The 24407-nt window shown below is 41.6% G+C and overlaps 1 protein-coding gene across 2 annotated transcripts; it reads left to right on the top strand.

Annotated features, from left to right (window-relative positions):
• The first annotated feature begins 2040 nt into the window (after positions 1-2040).
• On the top strand, positions 2041-20831 carry cdk16 (cyclin dependent kinase 16). Of its 2 annotated transcripts, XM_083976025.1 has the most exons (17): positions 2041-2186; positions 6971-7165; positions 7335-7484; positions 7574-7692; positions 12227-12355; positions 12789-12845; positions 13255-13369; positions 15078-15172; positions 15266-15328; positions 15481-15604; positions 16357-16477; positions 17349-17446; positions 19133-19238; positions 19353-19395; positions 19496-19586; positions 19669-19743; positions 19868-20831. In XM_083976025.1, the coding sequence occupies exons 2-17, from the start codon at positions 7042-7044 to the stop codon at positions 19903-19905; spliced, it is 1548 nt and encodes a 515-aa protein (XP_083832151.1). In that variant the 5' UTR covers positions 2041-2186; positions 6971-7041; the 3' UTR covers positions 19906-20831. The 2 variants fall into 2 exon arrangements, with proteins under 2 accessions (XP_083832151.1, XP_083832152.1); XM_083976026.1 differs by lacking the exon at positions 15266-15328 and having other exon boundaries at positions 15496-15604.
• The last annotated feature ends 3576 nt before the right edge of the window (positions 20832-24407 follow it).

A 24407-nucleotide genomic window follows, 5' to 3' on the forward strand; every position in this document is an offset into this window, starting at 1 on the left:
ACAATGCGTTGACATCAAAATGTAGACTACTTTTTTATTCTGCAGTTTGTTTTTTACATCTGTCAAGTAAAAATGAAACTAAACAACTTTCACTTGGAGAACTATTTGACCTCAAGGATCTGTGCTGTAACTCTACTAATGAATGTGGATTTTGCCCGCTTCTAATTATCATCTATAATCCTTCAAACATCTGAGTTCATGTTGCGTTCAGTACCAGCTGTAGTGTGACTGTGTCAGTACCAGCTCTTGATGTGTTGGTCTTTGTTTCCTCTGTAGTGCTCTTCCTCTTGTCCTTCCTCTTCAGTCCTGTCTGTCTGTCTGTCTGTTGTATTTTGCCACTGAGTTAACCCGATATCCTGAAGTCCAGCGAAGTGCTGATCAGCAGCTCATTTTAATCCCTGTTTCAGCCAATCAGCCTCTTAATCTGCTGGACTGTCTCTCTGTCTGTCTGTTTCTCTCCACCCTTGGGTGGCTCTATGGAGTGTACAACACTTCACCCCAATCAACCAAAGTAAAAACACCATGAAATCAACAAGTCCATGTGACTCAGAATGAGAGGCAACAAGACCTGTGGTCCTGGTACCTGCACCGGAGGCCCCTCCCTGCTGATGCTGGCCCAGGAGCTGTCCAGCACTTCACTTGTAGCTAAACCTCATAGAGGACTGCTCTAGCATCTGGGCCCAGCTCTGGAGCACTAGCAGACAGGAGAGGAAGAGGGACAGAGCAGCTGAACCACTCTCAGTCTCTCAGTGGTCAACAGTGTCTCTTTGCAGGGTCTCTGTAATGAAATGTTTGTGGGTTGAAATCTGAATAAAGTTTGGGTTCCTACACTAAACTTAGGCCGGATACAGTTCTCCTCCTGTGAAGTTTTTTCTTTTCTTTTTCAACCACTGTTCAAATTTCTGTAAAGTAAAGATTTTATTTTAATGACATTTTGGAATTTAGTTGTTTCCGATGGAGATTTTTTTTGTGTGTAACTCTTTTACAGTCTTTGGTGTGTACAATTTTTAATTAAAATAAATCGAGGACCAATGGAGGGCTTTTTTTTTCAATGAGCTTTATTGAAAACATTGTACATACAAACGGATGTACAGAGAACAAGGTTGTGCATACAATCAAACATGAAACATCAGACAGGTGCTCCAATATGTATCAATAAACATAAATAATAAATAAATTCAAATAAAATAAGGTTATTTTAACAATGTTAGAAAACATAAAATCATGGAAAATATAATAAATAAATTAACATATAATATGACAGAAGAAAAAAAAAGGGAAATATAATGTGTAAGCTTTATTCTACTTCTTTATTCTTTGAAAAATCTCTCATAAATATCTATGGATGTGATGCTTTGTTTAGTGTCAATTAGTGTAAGGGATTTCATGTACTCTTTGAACTCATGCAAGAAACCTCTGAAGTTGGGTGAGGTTTTGGAGTGTTTACATTTATGTATGTGAAATTTGCCATACAAAATGAATAAGTTTATAATAAGGGTGATGTCCTTTTCTTCATGGACAAAAAACATAATCACACTTTTGCAGTCAATTATAATGTTTATCTTGATTTTACACACTATATATTGTTCAAGTTGAGTCCAAAAGTTGATAGATTGAGCACAGTGGAAGAATAAATGAGTTAAGGATTCTGGTTCCGTATTGCAAAAACTGCATTTGTTTTCAATATCTAAAAATTTAGAGAAATATTATAGATTTGTTGGATATATAGTGTGTAAAATGTTGATGTGAACCTCTTTTATTTTATTGGAAATACAAAACTTATAAGGCAAAGTCCAGGCCTTCTTCCAGTCAGTGTCCATAAAGATGTTATCCCAAAATGCTTTCCCTCGTGGAGTAATTTTCCTCTTTTCATAAAAAATATTACGTATATGTTTGTTGTTACATTTTGAATCCATTACATCAAGTCCATTTAACATCAGAAGGGGTTTTATTCTCAGTGTTTCTTAATACTGATAATGAGGACCAATGGAGGGCACGTGCCGGGGGTGCCGTGCAGTGACGTAAGGACGGTGCGGTTGATGTCTACCTCAGGACGCACCGGAGTTAGCGGGTCTGAGCGGAGCAGCAACATGGCTGCAGATTACTGGGAGCCAGGAAAACCCAGAAACCTGTCAGACTGAACCGAGCCAAAGACAACCCGGGACCGACCGGGACAAAGCTTCCCGGTGAGTAAGCCTTACTGCCGAGCCCCGCGGGATCGGGAAACCGTTTTTACTAAAGACTGACGGAGCCGTTAACGGGGCGACTGCCTCCGCTGGTATTTATAACACACTGACTGAGGACATTCACTGAAGCAAATAGACGGGTCCCTCCTCACACACCAGTAGAGAAAATACACGCGGAACGTAGACAGTACCACAGACAGAATGCAGAACCTAGGCAGTACCAGAGATAAAACACAGGACATAGACGGTGCCAGAGAGAAGACACAAAACATGAAGAGACAGTACCAGAAAGACAACACACAGACGGAACCAGAGAGAGGCCACAGATCATAGACGGTACCCCAGAGATACCACAGAACACAGGCAGTACCAGACAACACAGAACATAGACAGCACCAGAGAAAGGACACGGAACGTTTACAGTAGCACACAGAGGAAACACAGGCAGTAAGGCAGTACCAGAGAGCACAGGACATAGCCCGTGCCACAAAGAGAACATAGTACCAGGGAGAGGACACAAACCACAGGACATAGACAGCACCGGAGAGAGAGAGGACACAGAACCTAGAGGACTAGAGAACGCAGAACGTAGACAGTACCGGATAATGCAGAACACACACACACACACACACACACACACACACACACACACACACACACACACACACACACACACACACACACACACACACACACACACACACACACACACACACACACACACACACACACACACACAGTACCAGAAAGAATCACCAGGTTAACATAAACATCCTGTTAGCTGTTGTTAGCTGTAGCTAACTGTTAGCTGCTGTTATCTAGGGCTTATACTGACACAGTCATGTAACGTTAGACTTCCTAATTAATGTAAAGGTAAACCGTGATGTGATGTAATGATAGCTTTAGCTTATCTGTCAGGTGTTACATGTCAGCTCCACAGCCTTGTGTCAGATGCACTCTGCTAGTGTTCAGTAAGTGTTGTGTTTGATTTGAATGTTTCCATGAATGGATCCATCATTCACCTCTTCTCTTCTTTCTTCACTGTACTCACATGTAGTGTACTGCCTACACCCTGTACTTACATTGTAATACACCGTGTACACACTATACTCAGATATAGTACACTGTGTTCAATCAATATACTCACACATAATACACTGATTATACCTTATACTAGATGTAAACACTGTGTACAATCTATATTCACTTGCAATACACTGTACAATTACTCACATGTATAGTACACTGTGTACTATGGACCAACTCTGGCCCATTAATCACTTCAGATGGCCCATCGATCCGTTTTTTAATTACAAATACATTTTTGCTAAAATAAATCCTCTAATCCATAGAGATGCTCCGATGATGCAGCAGCCTTCTTGGTAAACAGCCTCATCAGTCCCAGGCAGGAACAGCAGTGTCTCTTTGCTACAAATGTTCCCAGCTTTCAACTATTTGTGTTGGAGATGGGACAGGTACTGAGATGGGTTACTGTCAGTGGTCATTGGATTGATAAAGTCCAACAGATGAGATGAGATGAGATGAGATGAGATGAGAGCACAGTTCTACCTGAGGCTTTCGGTTCAGGGCAGGCAAGCTTAAGATTTACAGTTTTTCAGCATCCATCATCATAATCATCATCATCGTCATCACCACCACCACTGTGAGCTCTGTGGGTGCGTGTGAGGGGACACAGTGAAATGAATCAGCAGAGAGAGGCACCACAGTGGTTGATAAAGTAAATAAATCAACAGCACACACACACTAGGTAACACAAATACATGTTCTTATGTATTTAGCCAGCAGCTGACCTTGGTTTTATGGTTAGGGGGCTAAACCAGAGGAATGAAGACTGTTGTTGTCCACTTGTTATTTCACAGAGAGGGGGAACGGATCGCAGCATTTTATAAGTCACATGATCAAACAGTGGGTCTGTGTTGCAGCTGGGTGGTGATGATGGATCCCTGTGATGGGCCTCGTGTGTGGGGGGGAGTCAGTGCTAACTGTGGAGAGGTGGATAGAGCAAACAGCTGCAGTGTGTGTTGGTCGCCTGTTAACACAACTTTATTAAAGGAGACATATTCTGCCCCTTTTCCACAAATTAAAATAGTTCCCAGGTGTCTTAAAGACATGTCTGTGACATGCGTTGGTCAAAATCCCCCATGGATCAAACATCACAGCTCTTTTCATCCTCTCTAAACAGCCCTGTTCAGAACGGCTGGTTTCAGTGCCTGTCCCTTTAAATGCAAATGAACCACTGCTTGCCCCGCCCCCTCTACCGGTACCAGTATAGTGAGCCTAAAGCCTGGTTTATGCTTCTGCGTCGCGGCGACTGCAGACCTACGGCGTAGACCCGACGCCGTTGTTGAGCATTCAAAGTTCTGCGTCGAGGGAACGCGTTGCTTCTGGTCACAGTAAAGTTTAAACAATGGCAACTGAAAAACAAACGCTTTTATTGCAAATGTTGAAGCGCAGGTGACGGAGAAGACGTTTGCGGAGGTGGTCTGTCTGACCAATCGAGGCTGAGCGGGTGAATTACCACACTGACGTTCTGAGCGGACCAATCACAGTCCTTGTGGTTCGCGTCGCGACGCGTCGAAGCAACCTTTCACGTCAGGCTACCGCGTAGGGTCCGCGTAGGGGTCCGCGTCAATGGCGTAGCTACGCCATCGCCGCGACGCAGAAGCATAAACCAGGCTTAAGCGGAAGCAGGAAGTAACGGTCGCCGCGGGACCTCAACTCGGAAAAAGTCTCCATGTAAGTGAACCAAGGGGGCAGTTGTCGGTCTGAGAAGTGAAGCTCACTTCTGCGTTCAAAAAACTGCAATCCCCTCGGCTTCCTCTGGGGGCTGGTGTCAGAAAGCAGCATTCTCCATAGACCCCCATGTCTCAATCGATAGTTTCTACCCCCGCACACACTCTGAGGGGGGTGAATTTTTTTTTAACTCTACCGTTTTACTGTTATTAGGTTAAAACTCTGGCCAATTAGGGCGCGGAAACGTTGAGTGACAGGTCCAGGCAGCTCCGTGGACAGCTGCTTCGAGGCCAGTGGGCGGGTTCTCGGCCGGCCAATCCAACGTGGCGCTGTTCAGGCCGCCATATTTGAGTCACAAAAACGACTCCCCAAAACCAATGGGTGACGTCACGGACGCTACGTCCATACTTTCGTGAACGAGTCAAAGTTTTATTTCGTGATCCGATTGAATTGTGCCATGAGAAAAAAATATGTCCTCTACCTGTTTAAAACATCAGGTTTCATGCCGAGAAATCAGCAGTTTGTTGTAAAACTATTGTAAAATAAAATTCAGAAGAATCCGTAACCAGAAAGACTACAAGTCGCGTAGGTGACGTCACCATGGCGCCCTTTCCCGTGTCAGTTGGTGAGGTATTTTTTGTGGGACACCAGATCTGTAGTCCGTAGAGCGTCTTCACACTAAATACATTCTTCTGTTGCTGTTTTACAACAAACTGCTGATTTCTCGGCATGAATCGTGATGTTTTAAACAGGTAGAGGTTGTTTTTTTCTTTTTTCTCATGGGACAATTCCATCGGATCACGAAATAAATCTTTGACTACCGTTCACTTATGTGGAGACTTTTTCCGAGATGAGGTCCCATGGCGATATTACTTCCTGCTTCCGCTTAGGCTCTCTATTCGCAGGTAGGGGTGGGATTATGCAAATTCCAAAATGCCAAAGGGACAGTTTTTCAGCAAACAGTCTCTGCATTTGCCTCGAAAACAACTCTGCATTATTATCTCATAGCGTGGTGAATGTGCAGGTCACAACTTGTCCACCAGAGCGTTTTGGAGTTGTTGGATTGTGTAGCCTATTTGATGAGTTTTATGAGGAAAACCAAGAAATCCCATTAGCCTCCGTAGGCTCCGTAGCGTAGCTCTGAGCAGCTCGTGGCTCTGCTCCACCGTTCTAAAAATAGCTTGCACTGACAATTAAAGGTAACAAACTTAGTGCTAAAACTATAGGGATTATGGCAATGGGCCAATTTGCCAAAATGTTGAACTATCCCTTTAATAATGAATCACATCAACAGAAGCCCCCCAGACTCTGAGGGCCTGTCCCATGTCTCCACACTTGGCTCAGTGCGCTTGGTTACACACACACTTTGGTGACGTTTTGCCGGCGGAACGTATATTTACATATAGTGTGCAAGCATGGATTAAGTGGCCAAGCGTGTGGGGGGAGATTTAAAAGCAATCAGGACACACTTGACAAGTGCAGCCTGTGCCATTGCGCACACTAGCACAACTACGACACACACACACAGCAACAGCTTTAATAAACAGTGCTGCTGGATCACAGTCTCATCTACTCCAAAAGTGTCTCTATGCGCAAGATTCAAATCATAAATGTATAAACCCAACTATGTAAAACAAACAAGAAAAACGAAAAAATAAAAACATGAACAGAGCATGATGAATATATGACATTAAAAAGTCATAATTCTGAGATAGAAAGTTAATTTCATTTTATTGAAATGAATTCAATCGTATTCCTAAACGTGGCTTGTGGCTCCCGGTGACGGCGGACTTCACCGTGGTGCATTGTGGGATTTATACTTGGCCAAATACCGCTCGGGTTGGTCTTACTTTAAGTGTGGGTAAAGTGCAAATCAAGCGCGCTGCACTTTCGGTCGTTGGAGAAACGGGACACACTTGCGCACTGACTGTGCCCAAGTGTGTAAGTGTGATCGAGTGTGCATATTGGGACAGGCCCTGACATAGTGGACACTTTGACATTTGGCGTTTTATTTCCTTTGTTATATCTAGGTGTGGAATCCAGGCTGGCTGCCCCGCCTCCCTCAGCGTCACGCCCCCCTCTGCCCCCCCGGCCCCCACTCATGGAGAGGATGAGGAAAATCAAACGGCAGCTGTCACTTACTCTGGGAAGGGGAGGGGCCGGGGGAGGGGAGAGGACGCTGAGTGACACCATCAACCAGGAAGTGACATCACACAGTGACTCAGGTAACTCACTCACACACACACAGACACAGACAGGTGCGATCAGCAGGAACATCACAGGATACTTTTTTTTTCCTGCACTGTCAGTAAAGTTGAGTTTAAAGCCTGAAAGATCAGCACTGATGACTTGATGATCTTCACCTTCTTCTTCTTGTTGTTCTTCTTCACTCAGAGGTGTCTCTTCGTTCCTCTGGTGGTTTGAAGGTTCGAGGTTCTTCTTCTTCTGTTCAGTCTCTCCTCCAGTCGTACAGCAGCTCACTGAGGAAACCCCGAGGCCTGGGGCGCAGCCTGAGCTCCTACCTGAACCACACCAACAGACTGGGTACAAGGACCACAAATGCCTGTCTACGAATACTAATAGAATAGTGAGATTAAGTTCCCTGTTGTTTATCACTGTGTGTGTGTTTTCAGAGATCGTCCATGAAGATGTGAAGATGAGTTCAGATGGAGAAAGTGATCCAGCTTCTTCCTCAGATGACGTCCAGAGTCCAGTTAGAGTCAGACTGAGGAACAAGAAGATCTCTACTGAGGTACACACACACATACACACTAGGGGTGGGCAAAAATATCGATATGGCAATATATCACGATACTTTATATCGCGATACGATATCGATATTCAATATTTAAATATCAATATTTTTTTCAAAAACAAAAATTTCAAATTTTTTTTTTTTTTCAAATAATAAATCATGTTTCAGACGTAAATCCAGTACGACTTCCGCACCTCTGCTCCGCGAGGTGTCACTGTACTGCTACCTCAGACAGTGTGTTGTACATGCAAATATGTTGTTGTAACTTGCACTTGTATAAAATGGCATGGATAATTTGAATTACATTGTTTTGACTCAGTTTGTCCCATAAATTATCACTATCATCTGATGTACATACAACTCGGATTTTAAGATGCATAATGCCTTTTACATTTTTCAGTGAACTATGTATAATATCGTGGAGTATCGCAATATATCGCAAAATGTGGATATATGGATATCGCAATATCGTATCGTATCGTGACTCAAGTATCGTGATGCCTATCGTATCGTGAGGTCCTTGGCAATACCCACCCATAATACACACACACAATCACCTGTCTACACACCTACCACTCTGACTGTTCTCTGTCTCTCTGCCTCCCAATTGTCTAGTCCAGCAATCCTGCCATGTGCCAAGATAAGATATTTTGTTGCTTTGCATTATGAATTTGGGCTGTAGATATTTCCAAATAGGCAAGGCAATCTTATTTGTATAGCCCATTTTTACAAACAGTTTGTCTCAAAGGGCTTTACATGGCATCACAACAACATCCTCTGTCCTTAGACTCTCACATCGACTGAGGAAAAACTCCATAGAAAACCCTTTTAACAGGGAAAAATTGGAGAAACCTCAGGGTGAGCAACAGAGGAGGGATCCCTCACCCAGGACGGACAGACGTGCAATAGATGTTGTTACACAAGAAGACAGTTTATAGTTTATGACACAGAATGTGGGAAACATGGAAATGTTAACATTTAGATAATATCAAGAAAAGGAGATGTTAAGTGTGTGCGGTGGTTTCCATCTTATTGCAATTATCTTTTTTGTTGCTGTTAGGCCAGCAAGTAGCATTTGTTTTTGACACTGTGGTAAATTGATTGCGGATAGATTATTTAATATAAGTGTTTGTTGCAACCTGCTGCTAAAATTCGGTGGCAGGTTTGCATTCCCAGACCATATGCATGAAAGTCCCTGGCTTATTCTGTGAACATGAAGTACATGATGAGCTATCCAGGATTTTCCAGGAGCTTGCAGGGTGTAAGATAAGTTCTGTGCACAAATTGATCATGAATAAATTGGTGATCTGGGTTCCTGGAAGATGAGATAACGTTAGTCCATACATCATTCCAGTCAAAGTTTGGATCCCAATCTGATATGTCCCTACCCCATACTGCATCTAAACTTAAAGGCTTATATGATTTCTTTAAAATATATTGATATATAGCAGAGACCACACCCCTTGTTTGTAACTTATCTATTAACTCAGTCAAGGGATGTTCAAATAACTTGGCACCACTTGGTAATCCTTGTGCCTTAAGTGTGGCTCTAATCTGTAAGTAAAAAAAGAAAGATGTGTTCTGTAAATTAAAACTAGATTTAATGTGTTGAAATGTGCGCAGGCAATTTCCATCATAGATATCACTAGGGAGATGAATGAGTCCCAATCTCCCCATTGTGGGAATTGGATGGGTGTACCCCCAATTCGTAGATTGAAATTATTAAAAATTAGGGTGTTTGAATGCCATTGCGTTGTAATGTTACATAGCTTTTCCACACAACGCCAGATTGAGATCAAGTGAAATATAATTGGGCCAAATTTTAACTTGCACATTTTGGTTGGTAAGTTAGATAAAATAACTTCTCTGAGAGACCAAGGATGCACTATATTTTCTTCTAATGGGTGCCACGAAATATTGGCTGTGGGATTAAACCAAACAGTAAGTGAGCGAAGGGTAAAAGCCCAAGAGTAAAATTTAAAGTTGAGCAAAGACAACCCTCCATCCCGTCTATTTCACTGGATGATTGGAGTTTTCAGACGAAGCCTCTTGCCCCTCCAGATAGATCTGTTGATATCTTTGTGTAATTTTTCCCAGCTTCCCGCTGGGGGAGCAAGCAGTATCATAGAACTTACAAAATTAACTCTCGGTATATCACATTCATCTTGATAATAGCTTTACGAGCCTGCAATGAATTTGGTAGTCTTCCATCTGTCCAAATTCATACGTGATTTTCTTAAAGACACCCATAAAGTTGTTCTTTACAATAGATTTAAGAGAAGCATATATCTCTATCCCAAGATACCGGTAATGGGAATATGAGTATATTGGTCACTACACCTAGCCTCGTAAACCAGCCGCTCCCGGAAATGCAATTCACTTCATTTCTGAGGGAGAGTCTGGCCTCATCCCCGTTGTAAGCGTTTGGCCTGAAACCCTCAGAAGGCCGAGCCAATCAGCGTCGCCGCTGTGATTGACACAGCACGTTGGCCAATCAGGAACCGACTGGTGCAAAGCCCCGTCACTACACCAACGTGCTGATTGGCTGAATGGGGTTGTCTGTCAACGCTACTACTCCCGCCCACCCCAAACGCTTACAACGGGGATGAGGCCAGACTCTCCCTCAGAAATGAAATGAAATGCATTTCCGGGAGCGGCTGGTTTACGAGGCTACACTACACCAACATTATTTGGTAATAGTGGTAGCAGCGCTGATTTCTGCCAGTTGATCTTAAAACCAGATATACTACCAGAATAATCAAAGATAGAAATCAATGGAGGGATGGAATTAGTTATATCCTCCAAAAACAGTAATATATCGTCAGCATATAAAGATATAGAATGTTGGGTATCATGAATCGAGATTGGACGGATATTATCTGCTTGGCGCACTGCTTGGGCCAGTGGCTCAAGTGACCCACTGGACTCAGTGGACAGCCCTGTCTTGATGACCTGGAAACATCAAATAAAGACGAGCATTTTTTCCCTGTCAGAACCATTGCAGATGGATTAGATAAGAAGACTTTAATCATTGATATAAAGCCCTCACCTATCCCATTTTCTCTAGTGCAGACCATAGGTAGGACCACTCTAAGCGGTCAAATGCTTTCATTGCATCCAGAGACAACACTGCTGAATTACTATTGCCCACTGAATCCACAATATGTAGCAGTCGTCTAACATTGTCACTAGCCAGGTGGGATTTAATAAAACCTGTTTGATCGCAGTGAACTAGTGTAGTCATATAAACCTGTAGTCTGCGGGCAAGTACCTTGGCATATATCTTCACATCACTGTTCAGTAATGAAAGAGGTCTATAATTGCTACATTCCGTTGCGTCCTTGTCTTTTTTTAATAATAGGGATATTAAAGCAATATTAATATTCCTAGAAAATGACCTCTTTACTATAGAATAATGTATCATCCAGGTGACTTTCCTACCTGCATCTCTTTCACAGCTTGTTCTAATTCTTCTAATGATATCCACAAGTTTCCGAACGTGATCTATGGTCAAAACTTGAAGCCGGTTTTGTTGGAATTGTATGTTATGTTTCCATGGTTTTCAGTTGTTGTCATAGTTGCGGTAAACGCATGGATCTATTAACGCTGGCTTTTAACATGGATGTCAATTTGTGTGATATCCATTGTTAAAAGCTGGTGTGATGATCCATGCGTTTTACAGATTTTCATTGAGAGAAAAAAAAAATCTGTGCATTTACCGCGACTACTGAAACCACGTAAACATAAAATTCCACCTGAAGAGCAAAACTGGCTTACGTTTTTGATGTTCGGAAAAAGGTGGATAGGTTCCACCAATCTCTTTGCTTCTTTTTCAGACAAGCAGGGTAATTCTAGATTATTGATGAAAGCATCACACGTGGATTTATTATACAATACTTCAGCTTTATAGTGCTGAGCATAAAATGATTGAAATACCAAGTTTATTTGCTTGGGTTCTGTTACCAACATCCCATCTTTAGATTTAATGGTTGGAATGTCAGCAAACTGATCGCTAGATCGAATTTTCATAGCTAACAGATGACTAGGTCTAGATCCATGGAAGTAATATTTCTGTCTTACTCTGTGCATGAGAAATTCTGACTGAGCTCTATTCAAGGAATTTATTTATTTTTTAACTGTCTCTCATTATATGGATATGCTATTGGAATAACTATTTTGCAATATGTGATCCAATTCTGCATATTTAGATTCGAGTTGCTGCAATTTCTGAAGAATATCTCTTTTTTGATTGGAATAAAATAAAATATCATTGTTCGGACAAATCCCTTCGTGGCATCCCAGAGAATCTTAGGATCACTCACTGATCCCCTATTGAGCTGTATAAATTCTGTACATTTTTCCTCAAATTGTCTCCTGAAAGACTCGTTCTTCAATAAGGTTGTGTTAAGCCGCCATCTGGCCATCCTGTCGTCCTGTATATATGTTCCTCTACATATTTCACTGTTTACTATCTGTTTGGTTGTTTCCTGTCTGTGTCCTGTATGTCTGACTGTCTCCTTTCGTGTTTCAGGACATAAATAAGCGCCTCTCGCTGCCGGCTGACATTCGTCTTCCTGACGATTACCTGGAGAAGTTTAATCTGATTGGGCCGGCTCTGTTTGAACAGCCAATCAGCAGGAGGCTGCGTAGGGTATCTCTGGTATGTCTGCCTGCTTCTACTCGATTCTACAGTATGTTTTATTGTGTTTCTGATACTCAACATGTTGATTGTTAGAGTTCTAACCCTGAGGTATTTTGATTCTGAACCAAAGAGGTCAGATTTGCTAAACCTGACCTGGGTACAAGGAACTCCATATAAGTCTATATTTGGTGGTACAAGTGGGCGTGGCTTAATCATCATCATGACAATCTGGAGAGGCACATCTGCAGCAAAATGCAGCTGACAAAAAGCCTCTGGAACACGAAAGGCCTTCATTTTCTTCCATTTTAACTTTCCTAGTCTCCTGGATCATTATTGAAACAAACTGATCAATAATTGTATGAAAATTGTTGATATCTGAAGCAAAATTAAAAAGTAGCAGAAGTACAGTGGTTGGAAATGTGATGGTCTCTCTCTCTCTGTGTTTCTGCAGTCAGAGATTGGTTTCGGTAAACTGGAGACCTACATCAAACTGGACAAACTGGGAGAGGTGAGGACACAACGGCCTGTCAGCATGATGATATTTGTTTGTTTTCATCTCCAGAAGTTCAGTGAAGTTTTTAATTGTTTGTTCTGACAATGTATGGGGGTCTGGATGCTTCATTGGTGCCTCAGTAAAAGGTGGTTTAGCATGAGGACGGAGCAGAGACCCTGCTGGGCTGTCCTGACCACTGAAGCAGAGTGTGATGTAGACACTCTGCTCACCCACTCCACAGCAGCAGCGTGGCTCCTCAGAATCAATAACCAACTCCTATGTTTCTCTTTGAGAGAGATGAGTTTTGTAACTTGTGGCCCAGTGGTTCTCCTGATCCCATCAACTGTTTGTTTTCTCACCTGTCCCTCTCTCATATGTCTGCATCTCTAACCTTTCTTTCTCACCTACCTCTGTCTGTTTGAAGGGGACCTATGCTACAGTGTATAAAGGGCGCAGCAAACTGACTGAAAACCTTGTGGCTCTGAAGGAAATTCGACTGGAACATGAAGAAGGAGCTCCATGTACTGCAATCAGAGAAGGTACTACAGCACTGTGGCATTGAGGTGGACTCTGAGTTGAGAGTCTGTTTCCTTTACTGGCTAAGTTGGTCTGATACCTGCAACAGGTTTTTAATCAATGAGACTTTATTTGTAGAGCTTTTTTTTCATACAAATTAAAAGTGGCACAGTGCTGCACAGTGCAAAGTGCTTTACACCATAAAATCAAACAAAACAAAGCAAAAGACACACACCCCCCACACACACTTTCTCTCACATATTACACATGCATAAGTACTTGAAGAAAGGCAACTGAAGCGCTATCTTACTCTCAACAATTTGCTGTGAGGAAACACCAGAGACTGGATAAAACCAAATAAATAAAAGGAACTAAAAAGTTAGCATTAGTGCACGGACATTATCAAAATAACTAAAATTATACAATAAATTGGCTAAGCAGACTAAAAACTAAACCAATTAAAACAGAGAAATAAAAGGATAGGAAATATAGAGAAACCTATAAGTAAAATCTAATTTGCTTTTAAAGATGTCCACATTGGCAGCTGCTCTCAGGTCTTCAGGAAGGCTGTTCCACAGTGGTGGGTCTAATAATAAAAAGCTGCTACGCCTTGAGTTTCAGGTCTGACTTAATAAAAGGCCTCTGTCTGAAGACCTGGGAGTTCTGGATGGCTCATAAGTTAAAAGTAGGGCCGGGACTTTAACACGCTAATTACGATTAATTAATTACACAAAAATTAACGCGTTAAAAAAATATTATCGCATTTTAATCGCACTTATTAAAAAAAAAAAATCTAATTTTTTTTTTTTCTCACGTGTGTCTACGTGCGGTGCGCTCGCACGCGAGAGAGGCGGCAGTTTGAGAGGCTGACTGGCAGAGATGAGAGCTGGTGAAACGCTAGCATGGTTATTTAAAACACCATCTCTGATCTCTGCCTGCACATAGATACACAGACACGGGCGCACGCTAAATGCGCTATATAGCGCTAATTGCTCAGCTGCAGCGCTATATCTATGACCTGTGCATCTCATCTCATTATGATAAGACTTCACCCTCAGAGCTCTGTCTTCAGACTATCCTGACCTGTCCCTGAACATCACACAGGGACAACATGGAGCTGCCTGTGTGATTGGTTACTGAGTTTTATTAATGTTTATATCAGGCTGAGTTCAACAAATCAGTTTATGCTACTGTGATTTAAGTAGCCTAGTTAAATACTACAGTAATCATCATAGTGTATTGGAAGGAAAGACCATTTAATCTGTATGTATCAAATATCGATTAATGAATGAATCGATAATTTGCATCCCTAGTCTGTTGGTCTTGGTTAAGTACCACCTTGAATGCTTAAGCTTATGTATTCAGTCATTCAATGGTATACTAAAATCCATGTGAAAAAAAAATGCTTCTCACTGTTCTCAGGTCAAATATTTATATGCGATTAAAATGCGATAATTTAATTTTGATTTTAATTTAATTAATTACAAAGCCTCTAATTAATTCGATACATTTTTTTGATCGAGTCCCAGCCCTAGTTAAAAGCAAATGTGGTTATGTTCAGATCATCATCATGGTTCAGATTGTACCTCATTACTCCAAATCTTGTGATGTAACTTTACAGCCTCAGTCTCCTTCATGAAGTTATAGGTTGCAACTAACTAACTAACTAACTATCATTACTGCAGTATCAGTACTGGTGAGTACTCAATTCACCTGTGTTTTCTCTCTCAGTGTCTCTGTTGAAGGATCTGAAACACGCCAACATCGTCACGCTCCATGACATCATCCACACGCAGAAGTCTCTCACGTTGGTGTTTGAGTATCTGGTGAGATACACACACGTCAGACGCACGCACACACTACTTTGTGTATGGAGTGTGTAATGGTGGGTAAATGTGTGTGTCTGCTGTGTGTTTCAGGACAAAGATCTGAAACAGTACCTGGATGACTGTGGAAACGTGATCCATGTTCACAACGTCAAAGTGAGGAAGCCTGGCTTGCTGATGAACACACCGCATCACCTCATCATCACACCACAGATCATCTCTCCTCTCAGATCATCTCCTATCTTCTGTTTGTCAGGATTACAATTTTCCCGTCTCTGAACTGGACTGTTTTTTTTTCCTCTCCTCAGCTCTTTCTCTTCCAGTTGCTGCGAGGTTTATCGTACTGTCACCGCAGAAAAGTTCTCCATCGAGACCTGAAACCGCAAAACCTGCTGATCAACGAGCGGGGGGAGCTCAAACTGGCAGACTTTGGTGAGTCCGTCCTGTTCAGGTTCAGGTTCGTCATTTCCACATGAAGGCAAATGTGAAGGATCTGTCAGTGCAACTCATAACATAACACAAACACCACAGTTCTAATGATGAGACTGAGCAGGCCTGACTTTGGAGTTGAGTTGGATGTGAATAAGCTCCATTGTATCTTATGTTCTTTCTGCAAGTGTTTTTATCTGGTGGAATTTTAGAAAAAGATTTTTGGGTCAGTGGAAAAAAATATTATTTATATAGTGAGAACACATAATCAAATAATACAGGGGTGCAACAAAGGAGATTAACAAACAACAACAGCACAGAACAAACAAGACGAACAGAGAGAAAAGAAGAACAAAACCAAAACAGAAAAAGGTGATCTTAGATTTTTTCTTTTGTGTGTGTGCGCGCGTGTGTGTGTGATTGGTTTCTGTGTGAGATATTTGGACCAGGAGAGAAGACAGTAGTCAGTATTGACGAAAGAGAGAATGAGATAAAAAGAGAAGACTAAATAAATAAATAAGGGGGGGGGGGGGGGGGGGGGGGGGTAGTAGTGTTGTAACCAAAACTCTAACCTCCGGCCGGTTGAGGGCCGAGACCCCCAAGGTGGGAGCAGAGCAGGACCGGTGGGGTTTCATTTACCCATAATATCTGTTTGTTGTGGAATCATTTTTCAGTTTGTATAATTTTTTGAATGTTACATAATGATGTCACTGAGGTACTGATGATGTCACTCAGTCAGTCTGAATGTGTTTCAGGTTTGGCTCGAGCTAAGTCCATCCCAACTAAGACGTACTCTAATGAGGTGGTGACGCTGTGGTACCGACCACCAGACATCCTGCTGGGCAGCACCGACTACTCCACTCACATCGACATGTGGTCAGTACTGGTACTACAGCAGTACCACTGCAGTACACTCTAGTACTACGGGCACTGCTACAGGGCCGGCTCTACGCAGGGGCAAGAGGGGGCAGCGCCCCCTCAAATAAATGTCTTGCCCCCTCAAATCCAAATTTTAGAAGTTGAGAAAGCACATTTTAATATACTCAAAAAATGTGTATATTACAAGTTGACAAAATTATCTGCAGTAGCACAAAAATCCGCCGAAAAAGGGACACTGTTCTTTTCTAAAATGTTCTGTTCTTTTTTCTCTTTTTTTTAGTATTCATAAGACTACCTTTCAGTGTTGTAAATCTTGACCATAGTAGACCCCCCCCCTCTTCTCAGAGTACACCAGAATGCTTCACTCACATTTTAAAATCACAAAAATGTTCTGGGGGGGATGCCCCCAAACCCCCTACAGGGGTTTAGCTACTCACCTTTTTCCACCCCCTCTGGGTTTGCAATGCATCTTCAGGTATATGCACCCCTAACCCCCCATATAATGTGGCTCTTTGCATTACGACAGTAAAAAATTTGGGCTCTAAGACCCTGGTTGGCCCCCCGGCCCCTAGTTGGACAGGTCTGAAGGTAGAGGCCTGACAAAGTGCAATCCACTTCTCCAGGTTGGGGTTGGACACATAGCCAACAACCCAATTCAATGAAGTTACTATAAGCACAGAGAAAGAAAAGTGCTGGAGCATGATGTGTTCACATGATGCCCCCTTCACATTTCTGACTGCCCCCTCATATATGCCTGCCTAGAACCGGCCCTGCACTGCTACTACAAAGGGTGACTGAGATACTATGACCAGCTATTGAGTTTCTTCTGTCTGTCTGTCTGTCTGTCTGTCTGTCTGTCTGTCTGTAGGGGTGTTGGTTGTATCTTTTATGAGATGGCGACAGGTCGGCCTCTGTTTCCTGGTTCCACTGTGGAGGAGGAACTTCATTTCATCTTCAAACTGCTTGGTGAGAACCAGTCAACTTCTCCATTTTTGGTCATGGAGGCAGTGTGTAGTGTGTTTGTATATGAGTGTTTGTCACACTGCTCACAGAAAGTTAGGGATACCGTGCTTTCAGATGAAAAATTAAATAAATTAATTCATTTGACCTTCTCTAAACTTTTGAATGCACATGTCCAACTGTTGCTGTTATCTCTCTATGTCTTTCCTCAGTGGATGTGAGGGTCTAACAGAGGATGTTGTTATGATGCCATGTGAAGCCCGTTGAGACAAACTGTTTGTAAAAACGGGCTATACAAATAAAATTGCCTTGCCTTGCCTATATATCTAACAAGGTGATTAAAGCAGAAGTAAGTGATCCGGTGGTTTTGGCTAACTTCCAGTCAGCAGATGGAGTTAGCAGTCCCCGCCCTTGTCCCTACGTCACCACATTCACGCGCATCCCTTGGCTGCACACACAGAGAGGACCGCCCCTTTATGCCGTTCTCTCTCCTCATTGGATAAAGGTTGTAGGATACAAAGAAAGTTTTCTCCTCGGCTCAGAGCAGAGCAGAGTGACTGACAGACCCGTGTTTCAGACCAAACACTCTATAAGTGATTGCTGTCGGAAGATAGAACTATTTAAGACTTATATTAAAGCAGAAGTAAGTGGAATGTTTGTGTTAATATAAGTCTTAAATAGTTCTATCTTCTGATAGCAATCACTTATATAGAGTGTTTGGTCTGTCAGTCACTCTGCTCTGCTGTAAGCCGAGGAGAAAACTTTCCTTGTATCCTACAACCTTTATCCAATGAGGAGAGAGAACGGCATAAAGGGGCAGTCCTCTCTGTGTGTGCAGCCAAGGGATGCGTGTGAATGTGGTGACGTAGGGACGAGGGCGGGGACTGCTAACTCCATCGGCTGACAGGAAGTTAGCCAAAACCACCGGATCGCTTACTTCTGCTTTAACCACAAACATCCCAACAAGTGTCTGATCCATGAATCCATCACTAGATGTTCTGCTTCAATGGCAGGTTGTATTGAAACAGTCCTCTTCAACAGGCTGACATAAATGAAACCAAGACCACACCTGTATAACAGTCCATCAACAGTACCTGGCCACTGCAAGGCTTTAAACAGGATATTCTCAGAGTGTCATCAGCAGGTTGACCAGAGAGACTGGAAGAGTGGATGTCCTTTGGTCACATGACAACTTATTGACACATTGACATTTTTTGTTGTGGTATACCCACCAACTTAAGGCAAGGCCATTTTATTTGTATAGCCCATTTTTACAAACAGTTTGTCTCAAAGGGCTTTACATGACATCATAACAACATCCTCTGTCCTTAGACCCTCACATCCACTGAGGAAAAACTCCATGGAAAACCCTTTTAACAGGGAAAAACTGGAGAAACCTCAGGGTGAGCAACAGAGGAGGGATCCCTCACCCAGGACGGACAGACGGGACAGAGATGTTGTTACAGACAAGAGTTTATAACACACCACCATTGTTAACTTTTGTTTCAATACATTACCATTCCATACTTTTACTTAAATGTCCTACTTTCATCATATAATATCACTGCAGTATGAACTTTTTACATTTTCCAGTCGAATATCCCTAACTTTCTATGAGCAGTGGATGTGGATGTGATGTATTTATATAACTGATGTGTTATTTTTATTTGTATTTGATGTGTTTTTGTGCAGGTACTCCGACAGAGCAGAGCTGGCCTGGGGTCAGTTCTAATGAGGAGTTTGTGACATACAATTACCCTCAATACAGAGCAGAGAGACTGAGCAACCACACCCCCAGGTACAGTGCTACACACAGATATAAAATGTAGCCTATGCATTATTGATGTGTCCATCCAATAATGCACCAAATAACTGTGTGTGTATGTGTGTGCATGACATGTGTGTTGTTCAGGCTCAGCACTGAAGGAGTGGAGCTGTTGTCAAAGTTCCTCCAGGTCAGTAAACGTGTCACAAACAGGAGGTGACATCGTATCTAAAAAATAAAATACTGTAAGAAGTTGATGATAAAGTTTTAATTCAAACTTTGAACTGTAGTTTGAAGGGAAGAAGAGGATCTCTGCAGTGGAGTCGCTGAGTCATCGTTACTTCAGTAGCCTTGGGAACAGAGTGATGTCACTTCCCGACAGTAAGTCTAACACAACCTTTGAGTTATGTGCTGTCACTGTGTACAACAGCATCACACAATGATCTTATGATTGTTGTTTCAGCGACGTCCATCTTCAGTCTGACGGAGATCCAGCTGGAGAAAGAAGCAACAAAACCGACAGCAACACCTGACACAGGTAACACACACGCACACATACACACACAGAATACAGGTAACAGAACAGCTCCACGTGGAAAAGTTACATTTAAATAAACATTTCTCACCTTGTTAATTAAAATCCAGTTTTTCTTTCTTCTCAGCAAACAGTCCATCCAGGAGAAGGAGCCTGCTCTTCTGACAGCCTCAGGGCCGAGTCTGTGCTGATGTTCTCACAGAGGCTGGGATGTTTGCATCTGCAGGTGGAGTCTGACAAAGGGAAACTGAAAGGACAGGAAATGAGGATTTTTTTCTGGAGGAGGAAATGCTGCTGGGGAATAGGAGGTAAACACTAACAAGAGAAGAAGAAGGAATCTAGAGACACAATAACCAATCACAGAACAGTATAGAGCTTCACCTCAGTACATGAAGAGATGAAGACAAGAGTGAATAATTTAAAGCTTACTGAACAGGCGTCTTCCATTTTCACTGCACAGATTTACAACTTTAAAGACTTCCTACCAGGCTGTTGCTTCAATAAGAATGTTTTCTTAGCACTTTTTTGCCTGGATAAATAAAGGTTGTTGATGATGATGATGATGGGACTTTTGAAAGGATCCTGGGAAAGTGGAATTATATGATGAGAATTTGTTGTCATAGAAACACCTTGAAACAGTCAGGTGTGTCACCTGTTTGAACACCTGCAGTGTCTGAAGCTCAGTTAACCCTGTTTCACTTTCACAAAGAAACATCGCTGATTAAAAAAAGCAATTTACAGCAAAATGGCATCACAATCATTGGGAGTGATGATGTCACAAGTGATAAACTTTTGTGTTAAAAAGAAACAGGTCTGTAACTAGTGAAATCCCTAATGAATTATTAAATTTACAGGTCAGACAGGAAGTGTTGCAGACTATAAAGTGTTAATATCTGCAGTAACAGAAAGAGTAGGTTCCATTTTAAATAAATTAGTTTTACATTAAATGCTGATGAAGAACGTTTTTAAGATGTAGCTCGCAAAGTTTGAGGAACTTAACAGTTGGTGTTTCTGCCATATTACAGTAAAAAACAAAACAATACAGTATCTACCATTACATACAGTGTTGTCAAAAACAGACTGTTCAAACTGATTCTGCAGAAAACAGGTTAGACTCTTATTCTGAAAGTATGAAACTGGTTACTGCATGTGTCACACACTCAGTCTGTATACTGCAATACTGTTAATATAAATACAAATACTGTAAAAATACAGTAATACTGTAAATATTGCGCAGTAATACCATACATCTTCGGTAAACTGCTGCGAGTCAGGGCAGCAGTTTACATTCATTTAATGTTTTTATTACTATTGTTGGTTGATAAGTTATTTTTCTCACTGAGATCAATGAGATGTCAGCAGGGTCTCAGTGACATCACTGCCCGCTCATCAGCAAACAACATGATGGGCCAAAGGACAGTGCAGGGCTCTGATTGGCTGGCATCATTGAAATGAACACGAGTTGTTTTCTGTTTGTCGTTGCACAGTCCGACTCAACGCTTCGGGTCAGAGCTTCACAAAGCTTTCCTCATAGCCACAGGTTTGACTTCAAAGATGAGCCAAGACAGCCAGCCGACGGTCAGCCGACGGTCAGCCGACGGTCAGCCGACGGTCAGCCGACAGCCATTATTTAGATGACAGTCGGTCATCATTCAGCCGACAGTTAGCCGGGAACGACAGCCGTCAACAGGCCGACTGTCAGCCAAACATTGGCCAACAGTTAGCCAACAGCCATGATATAGCCAACAGCTTGCTGACAACTGCCAACAGTCATTTTTTCTGTCACATCTGTGATGATTTCATTGGAAATGACAGATGTTTGAAGAGATTTCCTTCACCCTTTCAGTTTAGACCCAAACTCTAACACAACAACAAACAAACAAACAAACTGCTTTTTGCATCTTTATTTAAGAGGTTTTGACTCTGTGGAGACAAACACAAACATTTTAAACTACTTGAGAGACTCATGAAGTTTTGACCTCACTTCTCTAAAGGCCCCCACATACTTGAGGCGGACCCCAAGTGGACGTCTACCAGACCTGTCCGCGCAAAGCTCAATTTTTACGCTCGACTATGAAACCTCAAACGTCGGCGGACAGTGCACGCGGAGTCCACGCTGCTCACAGTACGCGGCGCGCACAGCAGAGCGGTTTCTTGCGCACAGTACGCCCCAGTATGTGGGGGCCTTAAGGTCCAGGTATAAGTGGGCGGGGCTTATCCGCAGTACATCACCTTCAGGTAGATTTTCTTCAGACTACATTTTTTTAAGAGTTTAAAGGATTTTGTTTTTTAAGAAAATGTTGCTGTTGTGATTTTTGAGGAAACATTAGTAATAGAAAAGTATTGATCAAAGGACAATTATGTGTGATCAGATCAGTTACCAATACCAATGTGTTTGGCTCAGAGGAATCTGGGACTTGAATCTGCTGTACAAATGTCACAATATGTACATGTTTGTATGTGAGGGGTTAGAAATATAAAATATATGAAGAGAACACATTTATATTTTATTGTCTTCCTGAATTTCAGTGGATCAACTTAATGCTGATCAGCAGAATCTCTACAAATCTAAAATGACAAATAAACAGAATGAAAATACAATTAAATACCCAAAGTGTTGAATATCTTACAGAAAGAAGAGAATGTTGCAGTGTTTGTGTAGTAATTTCAGTCTGTTATTTAAAGATTGTGTTTTAAATGATGTTTCTGTTGCTCATCATGAAATTATTTCGATTAAAATCCACTGACATTCAAAGTGACGGAACAAGTCCAAATGGGAGAGCTGGCAGTAAATCTGAGTTTGGAGTGTTTCTGTGTTTCTGTGAATCAAACAGACACTCCACAGCCACAGTGAAGCTTCACACATGTTTATGCAGAGTGTTTGTTCAATGAATGACTGTTGAATGTAACTACAAACTGTTGATGTGGTCAGTAGTTTAAACTTGACTGAGTTTACAATAATAATGTGTACAGAGTTATTGATTATTAGAGATGATCAGAGTTTTTAATCTGCACGCTGCAGTGTCGTGTTGTTCTTCAGCTGCTGTTCCAACTGCAGAGAAAACAGCATTAAGATCTAAAAGTGATCAGCCTTCTCCTGAGGGGTCACCTGTAGGATCCAGACCTGTCAGTAGACCTGGTCCACGTGCAGGTTGGTCATATCTGATGGAAACTCAACATGTGAACACCTCACAGGTCAACAGGCTTGACTCCTGGTCCGTGACTGTCACTACGGACACTAAAGAGTTAAAACCAGCAGTTACTGTGAAACGAGTACAACTTCAGTCTGAGTCTCCGGGTTAAATAGGCAGCTGTCACGCAACTGACTTTCTCATCTGTTACACATGCTCTTTAGTGTCCATAGACGAAAGCTTTTCAATATCAGTGCATATTCTGCATATTTGGATGTTGGTGTCAATGTAATACTTGTATCAACACAGACTCCAGAATGTAAAAATCTATTATAAAAATTAGGGCTGGGACGATACGCTTTTCTCCCGATTCGATTCTTCTACGATTTTTTGGATGGCGATTCGATTTAAATTGCGATTCTACGATATTGCCGATTCTCTCGATTTTTAGTCTGCATTTTAAACATTTATCTGCACACAAATACTGTAGGCAAGACAAGGCAATTTTATTTCTATAGCCCGTTTTTACAATCAGTTTGTCTCAAAGGGCTTTACATGGCATCGTAACAACATCCTCTGTCCTTAGACCCTTAGGAGCCTATAAATTAACATACTCCATTATAAAGTGAACTTAAACCCTTTTCAAAACCTGTACTCTCTGTATTTAACAAATGCACATAATTGTTTTTGAAAAAAAAAAAAAAAATCGATTTTTGAAAAAAAAAATCGATTTAAAAATCGTCAAAAAAGATATCGCGATATTTAAGTGAATCGATTTTTTTCTCCCACCCCTAATAAAAATACAGTCTAGAGTGTAAGGATCAAACTGCAACCCTGAATCTGCTTTCCTTTCAGTCAGAATAAAGAACACCATCCAAAAAGAAGCAGAAACTTGTCTGGGATCAGACTAATGACCTGTGAGGGAATGTATTTGACATCCACATGGATCCAGATGCTGTTTTCTCTGATTTTGTAAATGAACTAACATGCTTTGTTTTGGTTAATAACATACCAAAGTTCTCTGCAATATACTGCACTGCATGATGGGATTCTTCCAGATAACTTCTATGCTGTTTATTCTTTGAATATTCTTCCATCTTCCACAAAGCAGTGCAGCGTATCTGATGCTATAACTGATCTGCACACTTGAAGTATCAGTCAAAGTATGGACGTTAAAGTATATCCTGTTACTGTGTACAATTATGTTTACTACATGTATTCTGGATACATTTACAGTATATAAATGTACATTAAAATTCTTTATTTATTCTCCATGCTGGTTGTGTCTTTAATAAACTCAAACATAAGTTGTTTGTGTAAGAGCAAGTGGAGTATAGCCTTGAATTAAAAATACTGTTGTTGATATATTGTTGATCAGGTATGTGACAACAATAATTCATTTATTGTCTTGGTTTATTTACATTTTTACTACAGAAAAATGTTGTAAATGTGTAAAATAGTTTTTGGTGAGATGCAGGAAGATAAAACAGAAGCCACAATGTTATAATGAAGGTCATATAACTGATCAATACAGTA

Source organism: Trachurus trachurus, assembly GCF_905171665.1.
Source record: "Trachurus trachurus genome assembly, chromosome: 7".
NCBI lineage: Eukaryota > Metazoa > Chordata > Actinopteri > Carangiformes > Carangidae > Trachurus > Trachurus trachurus.